General features: G+C 44.6%; 1 protein-coding gene across 8 annotated transcripts in view; it reads left to right on the top strand.

Moving 5' to 3' along the window:
• LOC140211181 (voltage-dependent calcium channel subunit alpha-2/delta-2-like) overlaps positions 1–24,979 on the top strand; it is a 1,200,890-nt gene that overhangs the window by 1,093,926 nt on the left and 81,985 nt on the right. For 6 of the 8 annotated variants that reach the window (XM_072280736.1, XM_072280740.1, XM_072280737.1 and 3 more), the window contains 6 exons: positions 955–1,026; positions 3,865–3,926; positions 8,672–8,748; positions 9,451–9,468; positions 10,280–10,340; positions 10,819–10,916. In XM_072280736.1, the coding sequence (XP_072136837.1) occupies positions 955–1,026; positions 3,865–3,926; positions 8,672–8,748; positions 9,451–9,468; positions 10,280–10,340; positions 10,819–10,916 (388 nt within the window). The remainder of the gene's footprint in view (positions 1–954; positions 1,027–3,864; positions 3,927–8,671; positions 8,749–9,450; positions 9,469–10,279; positions 10,341–10,818; positions 10,917–24,979) is intronic. The other 2 variants (XM_072280738.1, XM_072280743.1) reach the window with 1 other exon arrangement.

Here is a 24,979-nt window from a genome sequence, read left to right on the forward strand (position 1 = left end):
CTCTCTCTCTTATTAGAGATGCTCACAATTGGCACCCAAAGGATCCCTTTCTTCTGAGACTGGTGTCCACCAACTCTTCATCATCTTTTCTCATCCTTTTTTGTACGTCGTCTCATTCTGAAATGCCTACTTCAAACGATGAGATTTTGTTTGAATGTTCTTCAGATTATACTTGTTTTTAGAGCACACTGATATTGGGGTCAGTGCTGTCTGGTTTGTGCAGCATCCCCTCACAACATACAAAATGGCAGCAAACTGTTAGGTCAGCAGAAAAGGTTATTGGGTGCAGTCAACCATCACTGCAGGATTTCTATGTGTCCAGGACAAAGATGCAGGCAGGAAAATTCCTTGTGGACACTAGCAATGCTGCACTCTGCATGTTCCAAAAGCTTGCTTCTAGAAAGCACTATAGGGCAATTAAAACAGAACATCATCTTAAAAGTTTCTTCCCCCAGTCATTTAATCTGATCTAGTTAGTCCTGCCCCCAACCCCTCTATTAGCCCATCACTACACTGGACTGTAAACATTTTAAACCACTTTTTACAATGCTGTTTACATTGTAAATGCACTTACTAGTATTTATGTATTTATGTATTTTTATTCCATATCCATACATGAGGCCTCTAACCTTATTCGTATTGATTTTTAAATTTTTTATCATTGTCGAATTTTTGTTGCCTTTTCTTGGTGCTTGTCCCAATCTAACCAACACAGTACAGCAAATTCCTAATGCATGTAGATGTATGTATATGGTGAAAAAAGTTGATCCCTGAAATGCTCATACTGATAGATTCGATCTCAACCAGTAGAGGGCCTCTAGTGTAGATGTGCTCCTTAGCACCAACAGCAGCCAGTGCTCTCACTGACTAACAGCCATTTCTAAAGAAAGGATCACAGTTTCAAAAGGTTATATTTTTTCTTTTTCTTGTCCATGTTCATTTCTGTTTCTACAGATCCGGAGAAACATGATTGATAAGAAATATGGGAATATGACAATACGAACTCTAACCAAATCCCTGGATGAGGCAAGTACTCTAAGCATTCGGATGTGGCTTTGTACCTTTTTTAATAAACAGCGTCAATGAGGAAGCAGGTTGGCCTTGAAATTAAACACCAACTAATTAAATGTTCATGAAATAGTCTGATGTAATCCTGCAACATGGTATTGGTAAAGAAATGAATGAAAAGGCGTAGACATTGAGACTTCTGGCTGTGCTATTCTTTCTCTGTAGTCTTTTGAGTTAGGAAGTTGTACGTTGATGGACTTGAGCATATCATCAACACTGGTTCATCAGCAAGGTGCTGGCGGAAGTAGCTTGTTTCAGATTCTCTCTGGTAGTGCAGGACAACCAAAAACAGACCATTTGCCACTGTCATTGCATAAACAACATAATTCAGAAACAAAGAATATATTGAGGTGTGAGATGACTTTTAAGAGATTTTTAGATAGGTACATGGAGCTTAGCAAAATAGAGGGCTATAGGTAAGCCTGGTAATTTCTAAGGTAGGGACTCTGTGGGCGAAGGGCCTGCATTGTGCTGTAGGTTTTCTATGTTTCTATGTGATAAAGTGATAGATAAGCCAAATACCTTCTTGCCCGTCTCCAGAGCCCCAAGATCTTAGGCTTCCAAATCTGAGCCGGGCTCGCAGGCCAAACCCTTGCCGTGCCGAACATCAGCCGGTCCTGAATCCCTGAGAACGGGTCCCATTCCTGCAAAGAACCAAAGTCAGCATGTAACTCCAGGTCAGGGTCTTCAAAAGAGCCCTGAAAGGGAAAAATAAAGATATTAAAGATAGAAATAGAGTTGTTTCCAAAGATGCAAGCAAAGGAGCTGCCGTTTAATGCCATCTTAACTCCGCTTCCATCTCCGATTGAGCCTATGGTAAAGAAGGCAAATGCTATGTTGGCATTTATTTCAAGGGGAATAGAATATGAAAGCAAAGAGATAATACTGAGGCTTTATAAGACACTGGTCAGGCCGCACAGAGTATTGTCAATCGTTTTTCAGAAAGGATGTGTTGTCATTGGATAGAGTCCAGAGGAGATTCATGAGGATGATTCTGAGAATGAAAAGGTTAACATATTAGAAGAGTTTGGCAGCTTTGGGCCTGTACTCACTGGAATTTAGAAGAATGCGGGGGGAATTTCATTGGAACCTATTGAATGGTGTGAAAGGACTAGAAAGGGCAGATGTGGAGAGGATGCTTGCTCTGGTGGGGGTATCCAGAACTAGAGGACACAGCCTCAAAATTGAACAGAGGTAAGGAGAATTTTTTTTTTTAGCCAAATATTAGTAAATCTGTGGAATGCTCTGCCACAGAATGCGGTGGAGGCCAAATCCCTGCATTTATTTAAAGCAGAGTTGTTCATTTCCTGATCAGTCAGGGCATCAAAGGGTATGCAGAGAAGATTGGTGTAGTGGGATCTGGGATCAGCCATGAAGGAATGTCTGAGCAGACCTGTTGGGCTGAATGGCACAATTCTACTCCTATGTCTTATGGTCTTATAATCAAAAATGTAGATGAAGATAGGGCAGTTGATATTGTCTAGACTTTAACAAGGTCTTCGACAAGATCCTGCATGGTAAGCTGGTCTGGAAGGTTAGGTCCATGGAATCCAGAGAGGGCTAGTTTGGTGTATTCAAAATTGTCCCAGTGGGTGGAGATTGAAGGTTGTCTCTTGGAATGGAAGCCAGTGACTAGTGATATCCCGCAGGGGTTGGTGTTGGGATCTTGAATGAGAATGCACATGGGTTGATCAGTCGGTTTGTGGACGGCACAAAATGAGAGGTGATATTGATAGTGAAGAAGGTTATAGTAGATTACAAGGAGATCCTGATCAGTTAGGGAAATGGGTTGAAGAGTGGCAAATGGATTTCTATACAAGTAAGTGTGACATGATGTATTTTGGAAATTCATACCAGCCTAGGACTTGTACTATGAATGGTAAGGCACCAAGGAGTGTAATGAAATAGAGGTACATGGGAATACAGATGCACAGTTCATTAAAGGTGGAGTCCACATCGGGACAGAATGGTGAAAAGGGCACTTAGCACCCTGGCCTTCCTCAGTCAGGGCATCAAGTAAGATGATGCGTCATTATGTTGCAGTTGTGTAAGTCATTGGTGAGGCTGTACTTAGAGTACTGTGTGCAATTTTGACAACACTATTATAGAAATGACATAATTAAACTGGAAAGAATGTAGAAACAATTTAGAGGGCCTGAGTTAGAGGGAGAGGCTGGCCAGGTCTTTATTCCTTGGAGTATAGGAGAATAAGGGTAGTCTTATAGAGCTTTATAAAATCATGAGGGGTATAGATAAGGTGGACAGTGCCTGTCTTTTCCACAGTGTATGGGAATCCAAAACTAGATTTGGGATGAGAGGAGAAAGATTGAAAAGGGACCAGAGGAGCCATTTCTTCACACTGATCCCAACACCAGCCCCTGTGGAACCAGTTGCCAGAGGAAATGCTTGGGGCAAGTACTATTATTTAAGAAGCACTTGGAAAGGTATGTGCAGGGTCAGGGCTAAAGAGATATAGACTGAACTCAATGACCTGTATCTGTGCTGCATTGCTGTTTGAGTCTATAGCTCTTTATCTCTCACATGCAAGGAGCTGAAATCCTGGGAACTCTTTCGGATTTCTAGTACTTTATATTCACTGATCTGTGAATGGAAACTAATAGAGTTGAGGGAAGTAGTCTACAATTTAAAAATTGGATGTTAGGCTAGTTCTTGGTGAAGGATGATGTAAAGAAACAAATTGCTCAAGTTAAATCCAGTGAATTACCAGTCAATCCCTTGAATACAGGTGCGTATCATATGAGTACGAATAATTGGTACTGTTTTTCTTTTTTTCAGAGATATATTGATGAAGTAGATAGGACATACACATGGATCCCAATTCAAACTGCTGATTACAGGTAATATGTTTGCCTCAATCCGTAACTCTGGAATTACCTGCCGCAGCAGTATTACTTGTTGGCTGTTCCATTTTGGCCAAGGAATGTAGGACTGAGCTCTGATGCTGGGTATTTTGGAAGCATTGATCACTCTATATCAGAGAACTACAGTATTTCTGACTGCAAGGTTTGAGATTTATTAACATCTATTCTTATTAGGATTGACTCAAATCTTGTAAAAATGAGGAAAGGTACGACATGATTGCATACCCTGTCTTTGCCTCTCAGTATTTTATAAAATCCTATCAGGTCTTCCATCAGCTTCTGCTGCTCCAGAGAAAACAACCTTAGATTATCCAACCTCTCCTTAGAGCATGTGCTCTTTAATCCAGGCAGCATCTGGTAAACCTCTTCTACACTCCTTCTGAAGCTGTGTATCCTTCCTATAATAGGGACACCAGAATTGAATGCAATACCGCAATACAACCTAAATAGAGTTTTATAAAAATTCAACATAATTTCCTGATTCTTGAACCCAATACCTCAACTAGTAAAGGCAAGCATGCAATATGCCACCTTTACCACCCTGTCAATCTGTGCAGCCTCTTTCAGGGAGCAAAATCCCTCTGCATATCATCACTGTTCAGGGTCCAACTATTAATAGTGTACTGTCACTTTACACTTGGTTACCCAAAGTGTAAATCTCACAATTGGTCATATTAAATGTCACCTGCTACATCTGTAACTGACCTATATTCTACTGGCAATCTTTTACACTATCCATGACACCAACAATCTTTGTATCATCAGCTAATATACAAACCCACATTTTTATCCAAGTCATTTATACTGCAGATGGACCTCCAGACAAAATAATTCCTTTTGACCACTACCCTCTGTCAATATCTCCCATCTGTCTCTTGGGCAAACTCATTCAGAATCAGGACACAGAGGATTCCAGCTTCTTAATCTTCTGGATAAGCCTACAATGAAGGAACTAGTCCATTGCTTTACTAAAATCTATGTAGATAGCATCCACAGCTCAAATTACATCAACCATCCTCATCAACTCCTCAAAAAAAGTCGAACTAGAAATTAAGACATGACTTAATGACACAAAGCCATGCTGTCTGTTCTTAATTAGGTCATGGCTTTCCATATATTCATAAATCCTAACGTGAAGAATCCTGTTCAATAGCTTCCCTACCAGTGACTTAAGAAGTCATCAGTCTGTAGTCACCTGTATTATCCCCATTTCTCTTCTTGAACTATGGAATGTCATCTACTCACCATTTGTCTCAATCCTTCCCTGTGGCTATGGACAATTTGAAGATTTTAGTCAAGGCCCCAACAATCTCTTGACTTTCTCAATAAGTTGGGTATCAGGGCCTGAGGACTTACGTAGCTTAATGTTCTTCAAGAGACTCACCACAACCTCTTTCTTCATCTCAACTTGCACACTCCAAACTGATCTCACCTCTGCATCCTTCTCCTTGTCAGATACTGGCTAAAGTCCTCATTTAGGACATCACCACATCCTCCAGCTCCAAACACATGTTCCTTCCTTTATCCTTGAATGATTCTGCTCTCTTTCTAGCTGCCACCTTGATGTTGATGTATGCGTAGATTGCCTTGGGATTCTCTTTAATCCTGCTTGGTAAGAGCTTGTCATGGCCCCTCCTTGCTCTCCAAACTCCCCTCCCGAGTCCTAGCCTAGTATCTTTATAATCCTCAAGGTCTCTTTTTGAGTTTAGCTTCCTAAACCTTACATGTGCTTCCTTATTCTTCTTGTAGTATAAATCCCATCAGAGCGATTTCACATTTCATGCTTTTGAATTCTATGTATATAGTAGATGAGCCCCCGCACCTTGAATCCTTGCAACATTAAGCATCCAGCTTTGTCCCTCTATCGACGAAGCGTAAGGGTGAAGAACTAAAGAGCATGGTTCAGTTAGTTAACGTAAAAATAAACATATTTCAACCTGTCTGTTTCATCGTATCAATTGCCTTGCTCCCGCCTGTTCTTCCATACTGACTGGTCATGACATCTACTTTCCTCTCAATCATTCCACTTTATGACCTGGTGCTCTGGCTCCCATCCTCCTGCTGAACTAGTTTAAATCCTCCTAAGTAGCACCAACAAACTTCCCCACCAATTAAGGTGCAACATGTCCCTCTTGTACAAGTCTACCCTGCCCCAGAAGAGGTTTCAGTGATGCAAGAGCCTGATATCCTGCCCCCACACATTCATCTGTTCTATCTTTCTGTTCCTGCCCTGACTAGTATGTGACACCAGGTATGATCCAGAGATTAACACCTTCGAAGTGCTGCTTTTCAGCCTCTTTCCTAAACCCCTATTCTCACTGCACAGGCCTTCTTTTCCCTTTCTACCTATGTCATTGGTACCAATATGCACTCGACCAGAAACGTCGACTGTACTTCTTTCTATATTTGCTGCCTGGCCTGCTGCGTTCACGAGCATTTTGTGTGTGGTGCTTGCACCACAACCTCTGGCTGCCCACTCTTTTGTTCAGAAGTTGCCTTGAGACATCGTTGACCCTGGCATCTAAGGGGCCATACATTATAAGACCATAAAACATAGGAGCAAAATTAAGCCACTCAGACCATCAAGTCTGATCTGATTCCATCGTGGCTGATCCATCATCCCTCTCAACACCATTCTCATGCCTTCTCCCTGGGACTTCGGAAATCCTAGCATCTTTTGTGCAGCCACAGAACCTCCTGCCTGTCCCTCTATCATGCCTCCTATCAGTGTTGCCCTTCCTGGCTTCTCCTTTCCCACTGAGCCTCAGAGCCAGTCACAGCACCACTGACCTGACTGCTACCACTAAGTCCTGGTAGGTATCTCTCTGCAAACCACACCCCCCCCTCCGTAAGCAATATCCAAATAAGCAAGTCTTAAACACGGGAGTCTGCTGAAGATCTTGAGCAACACACATAAAATGCTGGAGGACTCAACAAAACTGCCTGACTAGCTGATTTTTCCAGCATTTTGTCTGTGTTATCCATGGTATACTTGTTGCTGAGGGGAATGGCCACAAGGAAGCATGTACTATCAGCCTTCTCACTCTGTCTTTCCAGGCAGTTATCCAGTTATCTGCTGCCTGTATCTTAGGTGCAATTACCTTGCTAAAACCCTTATCTGTAATGCTCCCAGCTTCCCGGACGATCCTAAATATGTCCAGCTCCAGATAAATTTCCTTAATACGTTTAGTCAGAAACTGCAGCTTGTCGCACTTCCTATATATAGGTGAAGTCACAGGACCATTGCCCTAGCTGCCATCCCAGCTGTTCGAATTGGATGAATAGATCAAAGGAAAACCTTACCTGTTTTCCGCTCAGCCTCCTCTCACTGAAGCCTCACAAACCAAAGCCTCAGCGCTTCTACTTGATACAGCACTTGCAACTCAAATCTTTCATGTATGACGAGGCCTTGCTTTTCCCTCCATTGAGGTGACTTCATGTAATGCACAAACCCTTTTACTGCCCATCATTGTGATCACTCAGACCATCTGAGCCCTTCTTTCAGTTAAGTCCGTGTAACCCTATGCTGCCTACCGTTGTACTGTCACCGCATTCGTTATCTTATTCCATGAAGTGGAGCAGAGACCTAAAGCATAGACTCTTGAAGAGACTTCAATGTTTTGCTATGCAGGGGTCCTTGGGCATTGTGCAAAACAAAATGGCCCCATTGCAGTGATCTTCAACCACTGAGGAGATCAGGTAAGAAATAAACTGGAGAGAGTTTTGAAAAGTGGAGGGAGCTTCAAAAGAAAGGATCAGACATACAGACACATGATCAAGAGAATTCAAGGAGGCCTAATTCAATGCACTTTTAGGTCGGAATTCTTAATGTGGAATTAATATGTATTTAGGTGGTTGATGTTCAGCACAGAGTTGGCAGGCCAAAGGGCCTGTGCCCATACTATATCTCTCCACAACTAACACCATTTGTGAAGGTATTGGACAGCCCCTCTCTTCAGCGGCTGCAGTCCATGAAGAAGGACGTCCGTGCAAAAGAGGCTTTGAAATATTCAAATGGCTTGTTAGGCCAATTCAGAAAGAATTTGATAATCAAAGAGTCAATCAAATTGCAATGAGTCCAAAATTACCTTGCCCTCAGCCAGTAAAGACAGCATATTGAAAGACATCAAATCTAAAGGACGTTCATGAACTGCCTGACAGCTGTGCTGTTCCAGTGGTTTCATGGTCACCTTGACTGAAAATTCCTTTTTTCTCCACTTAATTCAAATTCCCAAGCTGCTGTGATGAGCTTTCAAATCTTTTTATTTATAGTCATGTCACTCTAGTTCACTAACATATCCACCAACCTACCAACTTCTTGAAGAAATGTATTGTAATGCCATGGAAGTAACAGAATTCAGTGTAGTGGTTAGTGTTCTGCTATTACAGTGCCAGTTGTAAGAGTTGGGTTCAATTCCTGCCTCTGTCCGTAAGGATTTTGTATGTTCTCCCTGTGACTGGATAGGTTTGGTCTGGGTGCTGCGGTTTCCTCCCACATTCCAAAGGCGTACGGTTAGGGTTAGTGAGTTGTGAACGTGGTACCAGGAGCATGGCAACACTTGACACACTGCCCCTCTGTCCCCAGCACATGTTTGCTGATTTGATTTCACCGTATGTTTTGATGTACATGTGACAAATAAAGTTAATCTCTGAAAACATGTTCATCACTGCAAATGGGTGGACTACCCAGTTGTGACATTGTCTCTCTGTTCTCTTTCCAGCCTGGCTCTTGTATTGCCACCATATAGTAAATATTATATTCATGCCAAGCTGGATGACCAAATCCTTCAAGCTCAGTGTAAGTATATGTTGCCAGTCTGTCTGCCCTTTGGCCTGATCTTGAACCTGCAGACACGCCAGCTGTCACTGGGCTGCAGAAAACTAATGCACTGATAGAAAGCAAGCTTCCTCGCTCACTATCCGACTTTAGCCAATTACACAGAGGCTTCATGAAGATGGCGGATCTCCGCATTTTGCAAAGCAGCAAAAAAATAAAGTCAATGTAAAATTAACATTCCAACCAGCTGGTTATGAGGCAAAAATCGGGCTCTCCTTCTCTTGCTTTCTTCTCGAATATACAATGATTCTGAAGCAGCGAACCATGCAGAGTCTGTGAAAATGTGCATGCTTTTCACCATGCTCTGCTTGGGTTTCAGTTTCTTTCTTGCTTTTTGTTTCATTCTGTTAATTTGTTTTTTTCTTAATTTAATTTCTCCGGATTGTATGGACTTGCTCGCTGTGTTTGCTAAAGCTTTGGAATCATTTGCCCTTGGCCACTGCACGCTGGCCTTGTGTGCAGAGCACCTAGAGCTATCGGTCTAGATGTTTGCAACTGTTTGTTTGCTCTTTGGAGATTTTTATTTTGTCAGTTGCAAGATTCTCAGTATATTTATACACAATATTTTTATTCAAATAGTAATTGAATAAAATATTGTTTGTGACCCCCTTCCTACCCAACCCCTTTTTTTCTGCTTTCTCTCTCTATGATGGATTCACACAGTCCAAAACAACAGCAAGGGCAAGTATCTTAATCTCGGTCCCCTCCCCTCACCCTCACCCTCTTTGTTCGGTGCCTATCCCCCCACTGCACCCAGCCTGCTTGCCCATTTACCTGCCCGTCTGACCCTTTCTCAAATTTCCTTTTCCAACCCTCTTGGTGCACTGTCTTGTTATGTCCACAATGGCTTAGAAATTTCCTTTGCATTGCTCTGAATATTTTCCCTTTAGTTACTTGCTTCCTCTTGTATGAAACTTTAATGTCCTGCTCTCTCTCTTTTTCTTTCTTTCTTCCTCTCTCACTAACTTACCCCTCTTCCCCATCCTGTCCCCCTTTCCCTTCAATGATGCTGAAGAGATATCAGTGCTGTTTGGACCCCACCCCATTCACTTCCTCCCCTTTAGCCTGTTACTGGACCCTATGCTCCACCCTTTCAAAACACAGTTTGATTGTCTCCATGTAATGTGGAGAGTTTGGCCATGTTGATGCCTATTGAGTGATATTCAGTAGCTGGCTATAATTGGTGCAATAGAAGATAGTGAAAAAAATGTAATGGTAATTACCTAAAACTATTCAGAGTCCGAAAAGACTGAATTACCTCATTTTTATTGGCAAATATTTCTGTGCTCCATAAGTTAATTTGTTTTCTGGGCAACATATTGGCTACAACTGTTCTCCCGAGGTTTGCTTCGATCCCGCAGATCAATCTCTCTACCTCATTTTTTACGAACTGCGTAATTTCTTCTCCTCTCCTGTGCTGACAATAAGGTGTCTGAAACAGTGCTCTTCCCCCTCGCCAGTAGTTCCCAGATAATGTTCCTTTTTATTGCAGATTTTGAATCCTTGTTACCCAGCTCCTTTGAGACCGTGGGACATGTATTCATTGCTCCCAGGTAGCTGTGTGTATGTGTGCGCGCTTGCCCAGTCACTTCACGCTGTCTGCACCATTCATCATGCACCACGCTGCCCAAATCTTTACATGCCATCAGCCAGTTAACACCTCTGCCACCACCCTGCTCATCACCCTCTGCCTCCCACCAGTGCTGTGACCTGTTTTTGTACCTCCTCTGGAATGGGCATCTTCCTGCTTTGGCCTGGTGCCTCACCATTATGAAATCACTGGCATATGCACAGGTTGCTGTGGCCACCTCCTAAAGGCACCTGTCCCTGCATGATAAGCAGTAATCGCCTGGCTGTCTGTGTTAAGGAATAGGGAACCCTCCGCAGCATGACCTTCCTCCATATCACTGTCCTCTCCCTCTACCAGAGTGACACCCTAGGGGTTTGAGGGTGAGGGCTTGTCACTGTCTCTTCCATGCCAGTGTTCACTTTACCCTCATGGAATGTGTTTACACTTGGATTTCCTCCTAGGGAATACTGCAAGGACCTAGTCAAGTCAGACAACAACACCGAGTTGTTACTCAATTTCATCGCGCTGATGGATAAGTACACCCCTGACTCCAAAAACTGTGAGTACGATGCTCTTCAGGGAGGGCACCTCATACTGACTGCCAGCTTTAGGTTTTCCGATTGTATTGCTGCATTATTCAATCGTTATGCAAATCAAAGGCCACTACTGACCTACAATCTGTTAAGTGGTGCACTTACTCACATTAAAAGGAGCCACAGTCCTGAAACTATAAAGATTATCTCCAAGTTAATTCCCTTGTGCAGATAAGAGAAATGTTGTCCAAGGCACTGACATGGAAAGGGGCAGATCTGATATTTGCATTTCATCCAACCTCTCGCTGCGGTCAGATTCACTTTACCCAGGGAGATTTTCTCTAATCACTTGCAATAGTGTATTTTAAGTGCTGTTCTTAGGTTAAGGGTGGATATCAGGCTAGTCAACTTTGTAGGCTTTGTGAATGGCCTGTAGCTACTCATTCACAGAATGGACAAAGTGATGTGAACTTCATCGTAGGGTTACCCTTGTTGATGCAAATAACAAAGTTCATTAAAGGTGGGTATCTTCTGACTTACAGTCACAGTAAACCACAGCAGTAAGGCCCTTTGGCCCTCCACATGCCTGCTGGTTGTTGTAGATACCCACTCTAATCTCATTTATTCACATCAGGTTGCTGCCCTTCCATGCCTTGGCTATTCAACTACTTGTCTAAATGCTAGTATTGTTAAGTGTTGTTGAGAATGTATCTCTCTCCATCACATCCTCTAGCAGTGGATTCCAGATATCAACCATTCTCAGTGTGGGAAACGTTCCCCTCAGATTCCCTCCAGACTCCTCTCTCACCTTAAACCTGTGCCCTCTGATTTTAAACACCCTCACTATGGGGAAAAAAATACACTCTAGGGTAAGCAAGCCCAGCCTATCCAGCACCTCCCATGACAAAAGTTCTCCAGGCAACATCCTGGAGAATCTCCTCTGCACTCTCTCCAGTGCAATCACATCATTCCTATAGTGTAGAAAGCAGAACTGCACACAATACTTCAAGTGCCACATAACCACTGGTTTGTAAAAATTTAACATGACATCCCAGCTTTTATGATGTATCTATCCTTCACCACCCTATTATTGAACTATGGATTTCATTGCAACAGTGATATAAGCTCACACTTGTCAGAATTAAATTCCATCTGCCAATGCTTTATCCAGCTTTCCAACTCTACCCTGCTGTAGCCTTAGGCATCCTTCCACAGCACCCAAAACACCACCAACCCTTATGTCATCAACAGATTTATCAATGCAGCACACAACTGGTTATCGATATCCATTCAGAAAAATATCCTTCCAACATCATCTCTGCCTCCTATCACCAAACCAATTTTGGATTCAGTTAGCCAGTTAACATCATGTCTCCTGTGCCTTAACCTTCTAGACCAGCCTATCATGTAGGACCTATCAAATGCCTTACTAAAGCTCATATAGATATTGTCGACCAGCCTGCCTTCGTCAATCTTTAAACTCATATTAAATTAATGAGATAGCATGTTTCCAGGACAATTCCATGCTGATTAATCCTATCCCTTTGATTATTTTTCCAAAAATTTCTCTATCACTGATATATGACCAACTTTCATGTGTGAACGTATTTAAGCCTGCCAGCCTTCCCCATGCCCCCTAAACTGCCTCAGTCTGCTTGGCCCACTGGACTTGCTTCACTTGCCATTTTCATCTGTGTCAATCTCCCCACCCGCTGTATTGCTATTGTGCATTCAAACACTCCACAAATTTATTGACCCCCTCCCATTGTGGGAGGAACCTCCCTGAGTACTGGTTCCTCCACTTTATGTGCAACAGATTTTAAATAGCATCAGTTGCGTGTGTTTGTGTTCAAAAAGCAGTGATTATTTTCACTTATAGTTGGTGAGAAAGAAGCAGTAAGCAATTCAGAACTATTTTGCTCACTATGGTTTTAAGCATTCAGGCTTGGAGATGCCTGGAGTGAAAATGAAATGATTTCACTACTTCAGCAAGTTAGGACCTATGAAGAATTTGAAGGTATTGCCAATTATCTTGAATGTTTCAATGAAAATGAAGATTCGGAGGATGTAATTGTCAAAACCATTGTATGAAGGCAGTTCATTATCTGTACTAGCAATCTGCATTGATTTTGTTCATTTACAGTCAATGACAAGAACACAGCATCGTACACTGGATGAATTCCTCAGCTGATAACTATTAGGAACTAATACACAGTTTAATAGTACTGTGGTGATATTGGTAAAGTTCTAATTTGTTCTGTATTTCATTTAATGGCATAGTTTGTTACTCAGGTAAATGGTAGTTTGTTAAATCTTTTTTATACCTTTCTAACTATTTCCATGCAACTTCAGCTAATTGAGGCAATTGCTTAATTTGGTCCAAAATGTACTGGTCCCAATGTGTCCCAATTAACTGGAATCCACTGTATATATTCTTAAATAATTTATAGTATATTTTATGTACTGTATTATACTGCTGCGACAAAACAACAAATTTCACAACACACACTCAGTGGCCATTTTATTAGGTACACCTGTACACCCACTCGTTAATACAAATATCTAATCAGCCAATCATGTGGCAGCAACTCAATGCATAAAGGCATGCAGACGTGGTCAAGAGGTTCAGTTATTGTTCAGGCCAAACATCAGAATGGGGAAGAATTTTTGTGAATTTGAACACAGAATAATATCAGAAGGGTTAATTTGAGTATCTCAGAATCTGCTGATCACCTGGGATTTTCACACACAACAGTCCCTAGAGTTTACAGAGAAGATTGTGGAAAACAAATTCATCCAGCGAGCAGCAATTCAGTGGGCAAAAATGCCTTTTTAATGAGAGAGGTCAGAGACAGGTTCAAACTTACAGGATGGTGATAGTAACTCAAATAAACATGTGTTACAAGAGTGGTGTGCAAAAGAGCGTCTCTGAACACAGAACGCATTGAACCTTGAAGTGGATGGGCTACAACAACAAAAATCGCAAGCGTACACTCAGTGGCCTTTGTTTTAGCTATAAACGGTGCCTAATAAAGTGGCTACTGAGCGTGTATCAGTGACAGTAAACTGATTCTAATTCTGACTCGGACCCTGGCTCCAGGGAGTTAACAGATCATTCTGGAGTCTCACTCTTGGCCACAGCAGCACTTCTCTGTTCCCCTCTCTGTTGTATCCCCACCACCATCGCTCACCTAGACTCCTTCCCTTCCCTTCCCCGCTGTGATTAGAGACAAGCATGATGCCACAAATTCTGCTGCTGTCACGCTTCCCTCTCCCCAACGGTGTACAACCTGCGAGAGAGAGAAGTGACCACAGGGGACTCCTGAAAGAGCTGCCTGCACTGACTACCGTTCCTAGTGGCCCCTTTCTCTCTCTGGCATTGAAAGTACATAAGACTGACAAAGAATGATTAATAAAAGTGGAGAGAGAGTAACATAAATATTATGACTCTAATGTAACAAATATTATAACTATTTTATTGTTACCCCTTTCTAACGGACCATGTTTTCCCTCTTTGTCCAGTAAAAGGAATTTGATATCTAACCATCAGCATAACGCAGCAGGTTAATGGAAAAGGATTGGAGTTTATCAGTGGGGTAAAAGTTGTTAGCAAGCATTTCCTCTGATGGTTTTATATACAAAGATGGTTTTGAGGGCAACCTTGGTCACACTGGAGCTATCTTGTTACCTGTGCAATGATCTGACCTTGTTATATATTGGGATGAAGTGGGAATGTGTGTGCCTCTGAGTCCACAGAGAGGAGCATGCATTACCCACAGGTACAGTGGGGGATTTCTGGCTCTGGTGGGTGTCACAGGAGCCCGAGTGCATTCTGAATAGCAATGCCCATATTATAATCCTAAACTGTAAATAGCATGTATCAAGAAGTACTGTAATATTGGATTAATCTGAACCTTTAATTCCCTCAATCACAGGACTCTGTAGAGAGTGGTGCGGACAGCCCAGCACATCTGTAGATGTGAACCTCCCACTATTCAGGACATTTACAGAGACAGGTGTGTAAAAAGGGCCCGGTGGGTAATTGGGAACCCGAGTCACCCCAACCACAAACTGTTCCAGCTGCTACCATCCAGGAAACGGTACCACAGCATAAAAGCCAGGACCAACAGGCTCAGGGACAGCTTCTTCCACCAGGCCATTAGACTAATTAATTCGTGCTGATAGAATTGTATTTCTATGTTATATTGACTGTCCTGTTGTACATACTATTTATTATAAATCACTATAAATTGAACATTGCACATTTACTCGGAGACGTAACAGAGATTTTTACTCCTTGTGTATATGAAGGGTGTAAGAAATAAAGTCAATTCAATTCAGTTCAATAGTACTGACTTCCCGCAGTACATTATGGTAGGAATTTCAGTCAACCTTTGACTCACTACGAGTTACGGATTCCCTTTAAAGACATGACTGTCCTACAACCATCAATGATGTTCATGCCTCTGCCTTGCTCACCATTATCAACCTTCCCTACCCCTTCTGCCATTGTGTAGATATCCATTTGTCTGTTTCTGCCACATCTGCCTGGTTCCTCCCATAAAATGGAGACACAAGAGACGGCAGACACTGAAATCTGGAGCAGCACACAATCTGCTGGATAAACTCAGCAGGTCGGGCAGCATCCCTGGGTGAAAAAGTACTGGAAACTTTGCATCAGGATTGAGAGTGGCCAACTTCGAGAGGAGAAGGAGTGTGGCAAGAAAGGATTGTGAGGTCATCAGAAGACTGTGTGGAGGGGTTGTAGGATGAGATACAGGTACTGACCGAGTGCCAGGTAGGGGAGCAGAAGCAGGGATGGAATTGGGAGACTATGGCAGGTGAATAATAGTCGAGGGAGGGAGGGAGGGAGAGAAAGAGAGAAAGAAACATGGGGTGACAAGTTGTGAAAATGTAAGACAGCTGCTAAAGGAAGATAAGCAGGAAGACCAAACACCACCAGAGCTGGATGCAGATAAGTAAAGGGGCTGAGAATGGGAACTGAAGTCAGTAGGCAAGATTGGAGGAGATGCAAGTGAGTCTTTGCCTCCTCTGGTGCAGGAAGCTGTGTAAGGATAGTGTTCAGATACTGCAAGGCCAAGGAAAAATGCCAGGGGTAAGGGAGGGATGGGTGTGGAGAGTGGACCAGAGAGACATGGAGGTGTCACATACCCCATCAAATCCTGCACTTCCATCCCTTCTCAAACAAATCCCACTCCATTCTCTACCCCCAACATCTGCTGGACATCCACCTACCTCACACCTGATTGCCTGAACCCGATCCAACACCATCACATGAGCCTGACTTTCTCTGCCTCATCTGCCTGGTTGTGTTATGTCCATGAATTCCCATTCTGCCTGCAGCCTGTCACCTAAATGAACCCTGTACAAACCCCACATCATCAACCTGATCTCGCCAACATCTGCCTGTCCCATTCAACATCCATTTGGCTGACCCCCACCTTTTCTGTTTGACATCCCCATCACCTGTAACACCTCCCATCTGCCCCAGCACCACCTGCATACATAATCTGCCGTATACCTGACTCTATCTGCCTTTTCATCAGCGTGATCCCCCATCAGATATCTAACTCCACAAACATGAGGAAATCTGCAGATGCTGGAAATTCAAGCAACACACGCAAAATGCTGGTGGAACACAGCAGGCCAGGCAGCATCTATAGGAAGAGGCACAGTCGACGTTTCGGGGTCTTGGCCCAAAACATCGACTGTACCTCTTCCTATAGATGCTGCCTGGCCTGCTGCGTTCCACCAGCATTTTGTGTGTGTTGCTCAGATATCTAACTCCTATCATTTACCCAAACCCTCAGTGTACCTCTTCAACCTTTCAACCACATTTTGACTCAGACTCGCTATCACAGCCATATATCCTTTCTTGGAACATGCCTCCGTCGCCAACTTACTCCAGTTGGCTTTAGGATTCGTTTCCGAGCCTCTCAATTTGGACCTTCTGAGGATCCCAGGTACTCACATTTTATTGACTCTGTCTCTCGCCGCTTCTCCCGTCAAGCTCTGAAGGCGACTCTCTCCGCCATGAGGAGGTACTTGGTGTCCCTATCCCAGACCCTTCCACACCTTCGGGACACTTTCTTCGCCGTCTGTAATGGTCCTACCCGTTATTTCATCCTCCGTCGGATTCACGCCTGCAATCGCCGTTTTTTTTGACTTTGTCATGTTAGGCAAAGATCGCAAGATGCTACATCTACGGACTCCAGAGCCTGCCGGCCCCGACGCTAGCAGGCATGAACTTCAGATTGCCACTGATCTCGGCGGCTCCAACACCTCAGGGTATACTCAAAACCCGGACTCCAGCAACGACCATGGACACCTTCACAGAGATTGCGCAACCACCAACTGCGACTCCAGCTTTGAACTCCAGGCCAAGTCTTCACATGCTGCTATTGTGACTCCTGTCTCCCCTTCCCCCACCAGCACTCTGCAAACCCGTCTCCTTCAGATCCCATCGTCAGCTCCTGGGTACTCAGAGGCTCCATCTTCCTCTCACCCCGACCCTCCTCTCTCCACTGACACCCCCAGCCTCCCCTCTCCCCCCTCTGATCCCAGCTCTCATCAGTGCCGGGTCTTTACCATCCCCTCCCACCTTCAACTGTCGGAGGTAGAACGCTCTGTTCTCAGTAAGGGCCTCACCTTTGTCCCCCTTCGCCCACACCTCAGCGAGTTCCGTGTTCGCCACGATGCGGAACTCTTCTTCCGGCATCTCCGTCTCCAAGCCAACTTCTTCAGCAAGGACTCTTCCACCCCCACCGATGACCCCTTCTCCCGTCTTCAACCCTCCTCTGCTTCATGGACACCCCGCTCTGGTCTTCTGCTTGCTCTGGATCTCCTTATCACTAACTGCCAACGGGACATCAACCGTCTCGACTTCACCGCACCTTGTCCCCATTCCAACCTCACTCCTTCGGAACGCTGTGCTCTCCACTCCCTCCCCACTAATCTTAACCTTATTATTAAACCCGCCGATAAAGCGGGTGCTGTTGTAGTCTGGCGTACTGACCTCTACCTTGCCGAGGCACAGCGACAACTCGCGGATACCTCCTCTTATTTACCCCTCGATCGTGACCCCACTAAGGAGCACCAGGCCATTGTCTCCCACACCATCACCGACTTTATCCACTCAGGGGATCTCCCATCCACCGCTACCAACCTACCAACCTTATAGTTCCCACACCTCGCACTTCCCGTTTCTACCTCCTACCCAAGATCCACAAACCTGCCTGTCCTGGTAGACCTATTGTCTCAGCTTGCTCCTGCCCCACCAAACTCGTTTCTGCATACCTCGACACGGTCTTATCCCCCCTTGTTCAATCCCTTCCTACCTATGTTCGTGACACTTCTCACGCTCTTAAACTTTTCGATGATTTTAAGTTCCCTGGCCCCCACCGCTTTATTTTCACCAAGGATGTCCAGTCCCCATATACTTCCATCCCCCATCAGAAAGGTCTCAAAACTCTCCGCTTCTTTTTGGATTCCAGACCTAATCAGTTCCCCTCTACCACCACTCTGCTCCGTCTAGCGGAATTAGTCCTTACTCTTAATAATTTCTCCTTTGGCTCCTCCCACTTCCTCCAAACTAAAGGTGTAGCTATGGGCACCCGTATGGGTCCTAGCTATGCCTGCCTTTTGTTGGCTTTGTGGAACAATCTATGTTCCGTGCCTATTCTGGTATCTGTCCCCCACTTTTCCTTCGCTACATCGACGACTGCATTGGTGCTGCTTCCTGCACGCATGCTGAGCTCGTTGACTTTATTAACTTTGCCTCCAACTTTCACCCTGCCCTCAAGTTTACCTGGTCCATTTCCGACACCTCCCTCCCCTTTCTAGATCTTTCTGTCTCTGTCTCTGGAGACAGCTTATCTACTGATGTCTACTATAAGCCTACTGACTCTCACAGCTATCTGGATTATTCGTCTTCTCACCCCGTCTCTTGCAAAAACGCCATCCCCTTCTCGCAATTCCTCCGTCTCCGCCGCATCTGCTCTCAGGATGAGGCTTTTCATTCTAGGTCGAGGGAGATGTCATCCTTTTTTAAAGAAGGGGGCTTCCCTTCCTCCACTATCAACTCTGCTCTCAAACGCATTTCCCCCATTTCACGTACATCTGCTCTCACTCCATCCTCCCGCCACCCCACTAGGAATAGGGTTCCCCTGGTCCTCACCTACCACCCCACCAGCCTCCGGGTCCAACATATCATTCTCTGTAACTTCCGCCACCTCCAACGGGATCCCACCACTAAACATATCTTTCCCTCCCCCCCCTCTGCTTTCCACAGGGATCACTCCCTACGCGACTCCCTTGTCCATTCATCCCCCCCATCCCTCCCCACTGATCTCCCTCCTGGCACTTATCCGTGTAAGTGGAACAAGTGCTACACATGCCCTTACACTTCCTCCCTTACCACCATTCAGGGCCCCAAACAGTCCTTCCAAGTGAGGCGACACTTCACCTGTGAGTCGGCTGGGGTAATATACTGCCTCCAGTGACCCCGATGTGGCCTTGTATATATTGGCGAGACCCAATGCAGACTGGGAGACCATTTTGCTGAACACCTATTCTCTGTCCGCCAGAGAAAGCAGGATCTCCCAGTGGCCACACATTTTAATTCCACATCCCATTCCCATTCTGACATGTCTATCCACGGCCTCCTCTGCTGTAAAGATGAAGCCACATTCAGGTTGGAGGAACAACACCTTATATTCCGTCTGGGTAGCCTCCAACCTGGTGGCATGAACATTGACTTAAACTACCGCTAATGCCCCACCTCCCCCTCGTACCCCATCTGTTACTTATTTTTATACATACATTCTTTCTCTCACTCTCCTTTTTCTCCCTCTGTCCCTCTGACTATACCCCTTGCCCATCCTCTGGGTCCCCCCCCCCCCGTCTTTCTTCCCGGACCTCCTGTCCCATGATCCTCTTGTATCCCTTTTGTCAATCACCTGTCCAGCTCTTGGCTCCATCCTTCCCCCTCCTGTCTTCTCCTATCATTTTGAATCTCCCCCTCCTCTTCCCACTTTCAAATCTCTTACTAACTCTTCCTTCAGTTAGTCCTGATGAAGGGTCTCGGCCTGAAACGTCGACTGCACCTCTTCCTAGAGATGCTGCCTGGCCTGCTGCGTTCACCAGCAACTTTTATGTGTGTTGCTTGAATTTCCAGCATCTGCAGAATTCCTGTTGTTTATGTAGAGTAGTCTAGTGTTTGGCACAATGCATTACAGTACCAACGACTCGGGTTCAATTCCCACCGTTGTCTGTAAGGAATTTGTACTTACACTTCCATGTGTTCCAGTTTCTTACCACAGTCCAAATGCATGCTGGTTGGTAGGTGAATTGGCCATTGTAGGTTGTCCTGTGATTATGCTAGGGCTAAATCAGGGGTTTGCTGGGTGGTGCAGCTCAAAGGGCTGGAAGGGCCAGTTCTGCACTGTATTACAATAAATAAATAAATAAACAAATAAACAAATGAATAAATGGGCAAGTAAGTAAGTCAAGCTCACCCATCCTCTCCCTAACCACACCATCATCTGTTTGTAAGCCTCACTCAGCCCCTACATTTGTCTAGCTCACATCATCTGTCCGAGTACATTCACCAGTATCCGCCTGACCCCTCCCTTCATCTGTCTGACACCCATTATTCCACCAGTTCCATACCTGCGTGATGCCATCCCCACAACACAGCTAGCTGATAGATCTAGGTTTCCCCCAAGTAAATTTCCTGACCACAATCCCATCAAAATAACTGTTTGGGCTTTCAACACATGCCTGACATACCTATTGTCTGCCCAATACTCCCCCCAATAAACTGCCCAAACTCTCACCTATCGGGGTACTAACTAATTACTCATTGTCTGAACATAGAATGCTACAGCATAGTGCAAGCCCTTTGGCCTATGATATTATTCCAATCTTTTAGCCTACTTCAAGATCAATCTTACCCTTCCCTACTACACAGACTAGCATTTTTCTGCCATCCATGTGCATACCTATGAGTTTCTCAAATGTCCTTAATGTATCTGCCTCTACCACTACCCTGGCAATGTGCCCCATGCACCCATCACTCTCTGTGTTAAAAACTTAGCTATGTCGTCCCAGCTATACATTCCTGTAATCACCTTATCCCCCTGGTATTAGCATTTCCACCCTGGGAAAAAGTTTCTGGCTGTCCAATCGATCTATGCCTCATATCATCTTGTATACCATATATCTGTGCCCACAGCCCTCTCCACAACCACATCCACCCTTCACTTGTCTTGTCCCTGCCCAACATCTGCTGGTGAGATTGTTACTCAGGAAAAGACTGAGCTTGATCTTTCCAGCAGCACTGTGCAGCCTTAACTCTGGGTTTCATAAAGATTGAGTACTCTGTCAGTGTACTCTGTGATGATCTGACTCTAAGATTGGTGGAGATGAGGAAACCTGGCTTGAGTGCATGTTGAATTGAATTGACTTTATTTCTTATATCCTTCACATACATGAGGAGTAAAAATCATTATGTTACATCTCTGTCCAAATGTGCAATGTGCAATCATAGTAATTTATAATAAATAGAACTGTCAATGTAATATAGAGTACTGTACACTCAAATCAGCATGAGTTAATCAGTCTGATGGCCTGATGGAAGAAGCTGTCTCAGACCCTGTTGGTCCTGGCTTTTATGCTGTGGTACCATTTCCCAGATGGTAGCAGCTGGAATAGATTGTGGTTGAGGTGACTCGGGTCCCCAATGATCCTACAGGCACTTTTTACACACCTGGCCTTGTAAATGTCCTGAATCATGGGAAGTTCACAACTACAGATGCGCTGGGCTGTCCGCACCACTCTCTGCAGAGCCCTGCAATTAAGGGAAGTACAGTTCCCATATCAGGCAAAGATGCAGCCAGTCAGGATGCTCTCAGTTGTGCCCTCATAGAAAGTTTTTAGGATTTAGGGGCCCATACCAAACTTCTTCAACCATCTGACGTGAAAGAGGCGCTGTTGTGCCTTTCTCACCACACAGCTGGTGTGCACAGACCATGTGAGGTCCTCAGTGATGTGAAGTCCGAGGAACATAAAGCTGTTTACCCTCTCAACCCCAGATCCATTGATGTCAATAGGGATTAGCCTGTCTCCATTCCTCCTGTAGTCCACAACCAGCTCCTTTGTTTTTGCGACATTGAGGGAGAGGTTGTTTCTTGACACCACTGTGTCAGAGAGGTGACTTCTTCCCTGTAGGCCACCTATAGGGTGAGATAAGGCCAATCAATGTAATGTCATCAGCAAATTCAATTAGCAGATTAGAGCTGTGGGTGGCGACACAGTCATGGGTAAACAGGGAGTAAAGGAGAGGACTCAGTACGCAGCCCTGGGGGCTCCTGTGTTGAGAGTTAGAGGGGTGGAGGTGAGGGACCCCACTCTTACCACCTGCTGGCAATCTGACAGGAAGTCCAGGATCCAGCTGCACAGGGCAGGGCAGAGTTTGGGGTTCAGAAGGTGAGCTAATATGGTAATACCTAGTATCAGCTCTTAGACTCACACTCTCCTGTATACCGTACCTAACTGACCTAATCACGCTCCAGATCAACGCTGATACTATTCCCTGCCCAGAATCATGTGCATCCGACAGTGGTCCTGTCAATGGGAGTTGGTTGGACATCTGTTCGCTAGAGAGGATCACTGTCTCTGTGAGCAAGCATGGAGTCGATGGACCAAGATTATATACCGCTAAAGGTCGATGTTGAACAAGCACTTGATGCATTGAGTCCCAGGATCAGTAGGCAAGAAACAACCTGCCCCAATGATTTTCAAATCATTGTTGGGACTTCCATCATCAACATGTCACCTGCAGCACCAGGGGTCCCAATACACTCGACCACTGCTATATTATGATTAGGAATGACTACCATTCAATCCCTAAACCACATTGCAGAAAATCTGGTCATCTGGCTGTCCTATTCCTACCTGTCTACAGGCAGAGGCAAAAAAGCAAGAATCCAGAGGTAAGGACAACAAAGAGGTGGTCACGACAGGCAGAGGAGCAGTGGACTGAGTCATGTTCAAGCACTCATCAGAGGATCTGAATGAATATACAATGATTGTCAAAACAGTCGTAGTCGAGTGTGGCCCCACAAAATCATTCTGAGTCCTCACCAACTAGAAGTCCTGAATGAACCATGAGATCCATAATCTGCTGAGGGCTGGATCAGTGGTGTTTAGTCTGGTGAGCAAGTAAATTAAAGAGTTCCAGGTATGACCTCTGGAAAACATCTCACATGCAAAGTGGCATTTCCAGACCAAGCTTGAATCACAGAAAGATGCTCGAGAGCTCTGGCAGGGCTTAAATGCCATCACCTCCTACAAAGTGAAACCGAGCAACATAGGTGACAATGAGGCTTCACTACCAGATGAGGTCATTGCCTTTTATGTTCCCTTTGACCGACAGAACATGGAGGCATCTTCACAAACTCCCATAGCCCCGATAACCTTATGTCTGAAGCTGATGTGAAAGCATCCTTCAGGGGGGTGAACCCATGGAAAACATCTAGCCCAGATAAGATACCTGCCTGAGTACTAAAGGCCTATGGTGAATGTACAGCCTCTGGAAATTAAAACTGAATACCTCAGAAGATTGCTGTACCAGAGGGACATCAGGGACTGCTGTGTACTTTGCTTCACAGAAACATAGCTATACCCCTGCCACTTTGGACATAGCTCTACAACTCAATGGCTTCACAATTCTCCAAAAAGACAGGACAGCTCAGACTTTTAAAGGCAGAGAAGGTGGAATATGCATTATAATTAACTTATCATGGTGCACAAATGTGGTGGTTCTGTCTCAGTCCTATTCACCTGACCTGGAGCATATAGTAGTCAAATGGTGTCCATCTTATCTACCAAGAGAGTTTTCCACTATCATCCTGGTAGCAATATACATTTCACCTCAACTAAGTACTGAGCAAAAGGGGATTATTGCTTTTGAACTGGAGGCTTGAGGAGTATAAGAAATGCAAGAGAGCACTTAAGAAAGCAATAAGGAAAGCTAGAAGAAGGCATGAAGTTGCTCTAGCAGTAAAGGTGAAGGAGAACTCTGAGGAATTCTACAGATGTGTGAAGAGCAAAAGGATTGCAAGGGCAAAAGTTGGTCCTCTGGAAGACCAGAGTGGTAATCCATGTGTGGAGCCAAAACAAATGGAGGAGATCTTCAATTACTCAGGAGATGGACGCAGAATGCATAGAAGTGAGGCAAAGCGGTATCAACTTCATGGAGCCTGTACGGATTGCAGAGAAGGAAGTGTTAGCTGTTCTGAGGCAAATCAGGGTAGATAAATCCCCAGGGCCTAACAAGGTGTTCCCTCGGACCCTATGAGAGGCAAGTGCAGAAATTGACAGGCCCTAAGCAACGATATTTAAATCATACTTAGCGACAGGAGAGGTACCAGAGGCTTGAAGGATAGCCAATGTTGTTCCACTGTTTAAAAAAGGCTCTAAACATAAACCAGGAAATTATAGGCTGGTGAGTCTGACATCAGTTCTGGGAAAGTTATTGGAAGATATTCTAAGGGACCGGATATATAAGTGTTTGGGTAGACTTGGACTGATAAAGGATAGTCAGCATGGCTTCATGTGTGGTAGGTCATGTCTAACCAATCCTACAGTTTTTCGAGGAATTTACCTGGCAAATGGATGAAAGCAAGGCAGTGAATGTTGTCTACAAGGCATTTGACAAGGTCCAGCATGGGAGGTTGGTCAAGAAAGTTCAGTTTCTCAGCATTCAAGATGAGGTAGTAAATTGGATTAGACATTGGGTTTGTGGGAGAAGCCAGAGAGTGGTAGTAGATGGTTGCCTCTCTGACTGGAGGCCTGTGATTAGTGGCACAGGGATCGGTGCTGGGTCCTTTGTTGTTTGTCATTTATATCAATGATCTGGTTGATAATGTGGTTAACTGGATCAGCAAATTTGCAGATAACACCAAGACTAGGGATGTAGTGGACAGCGAGGAAGGCTATCATGGCTTGCAGAGGGATCTGCATCAGCTGGAAAAATAGGCTGAAAAATGGCAGATGGAATTTACTG

This window comes from Mobula birostris, chromosome 16 (genome assembly GCF_030028105.1).
Source record: "Mobula birostris isolate sMobBir1 chromosome 16, sMobBir1.hap1, whole genome shotgun sequence".
In the NCBI taxonomy this organism is placed as follows: Eukaryota; Metazoa; Chordata; class Chondrichthyes; order Myliobatiformes; family Myliobatidae; genus Mobula; species Mobula birostris.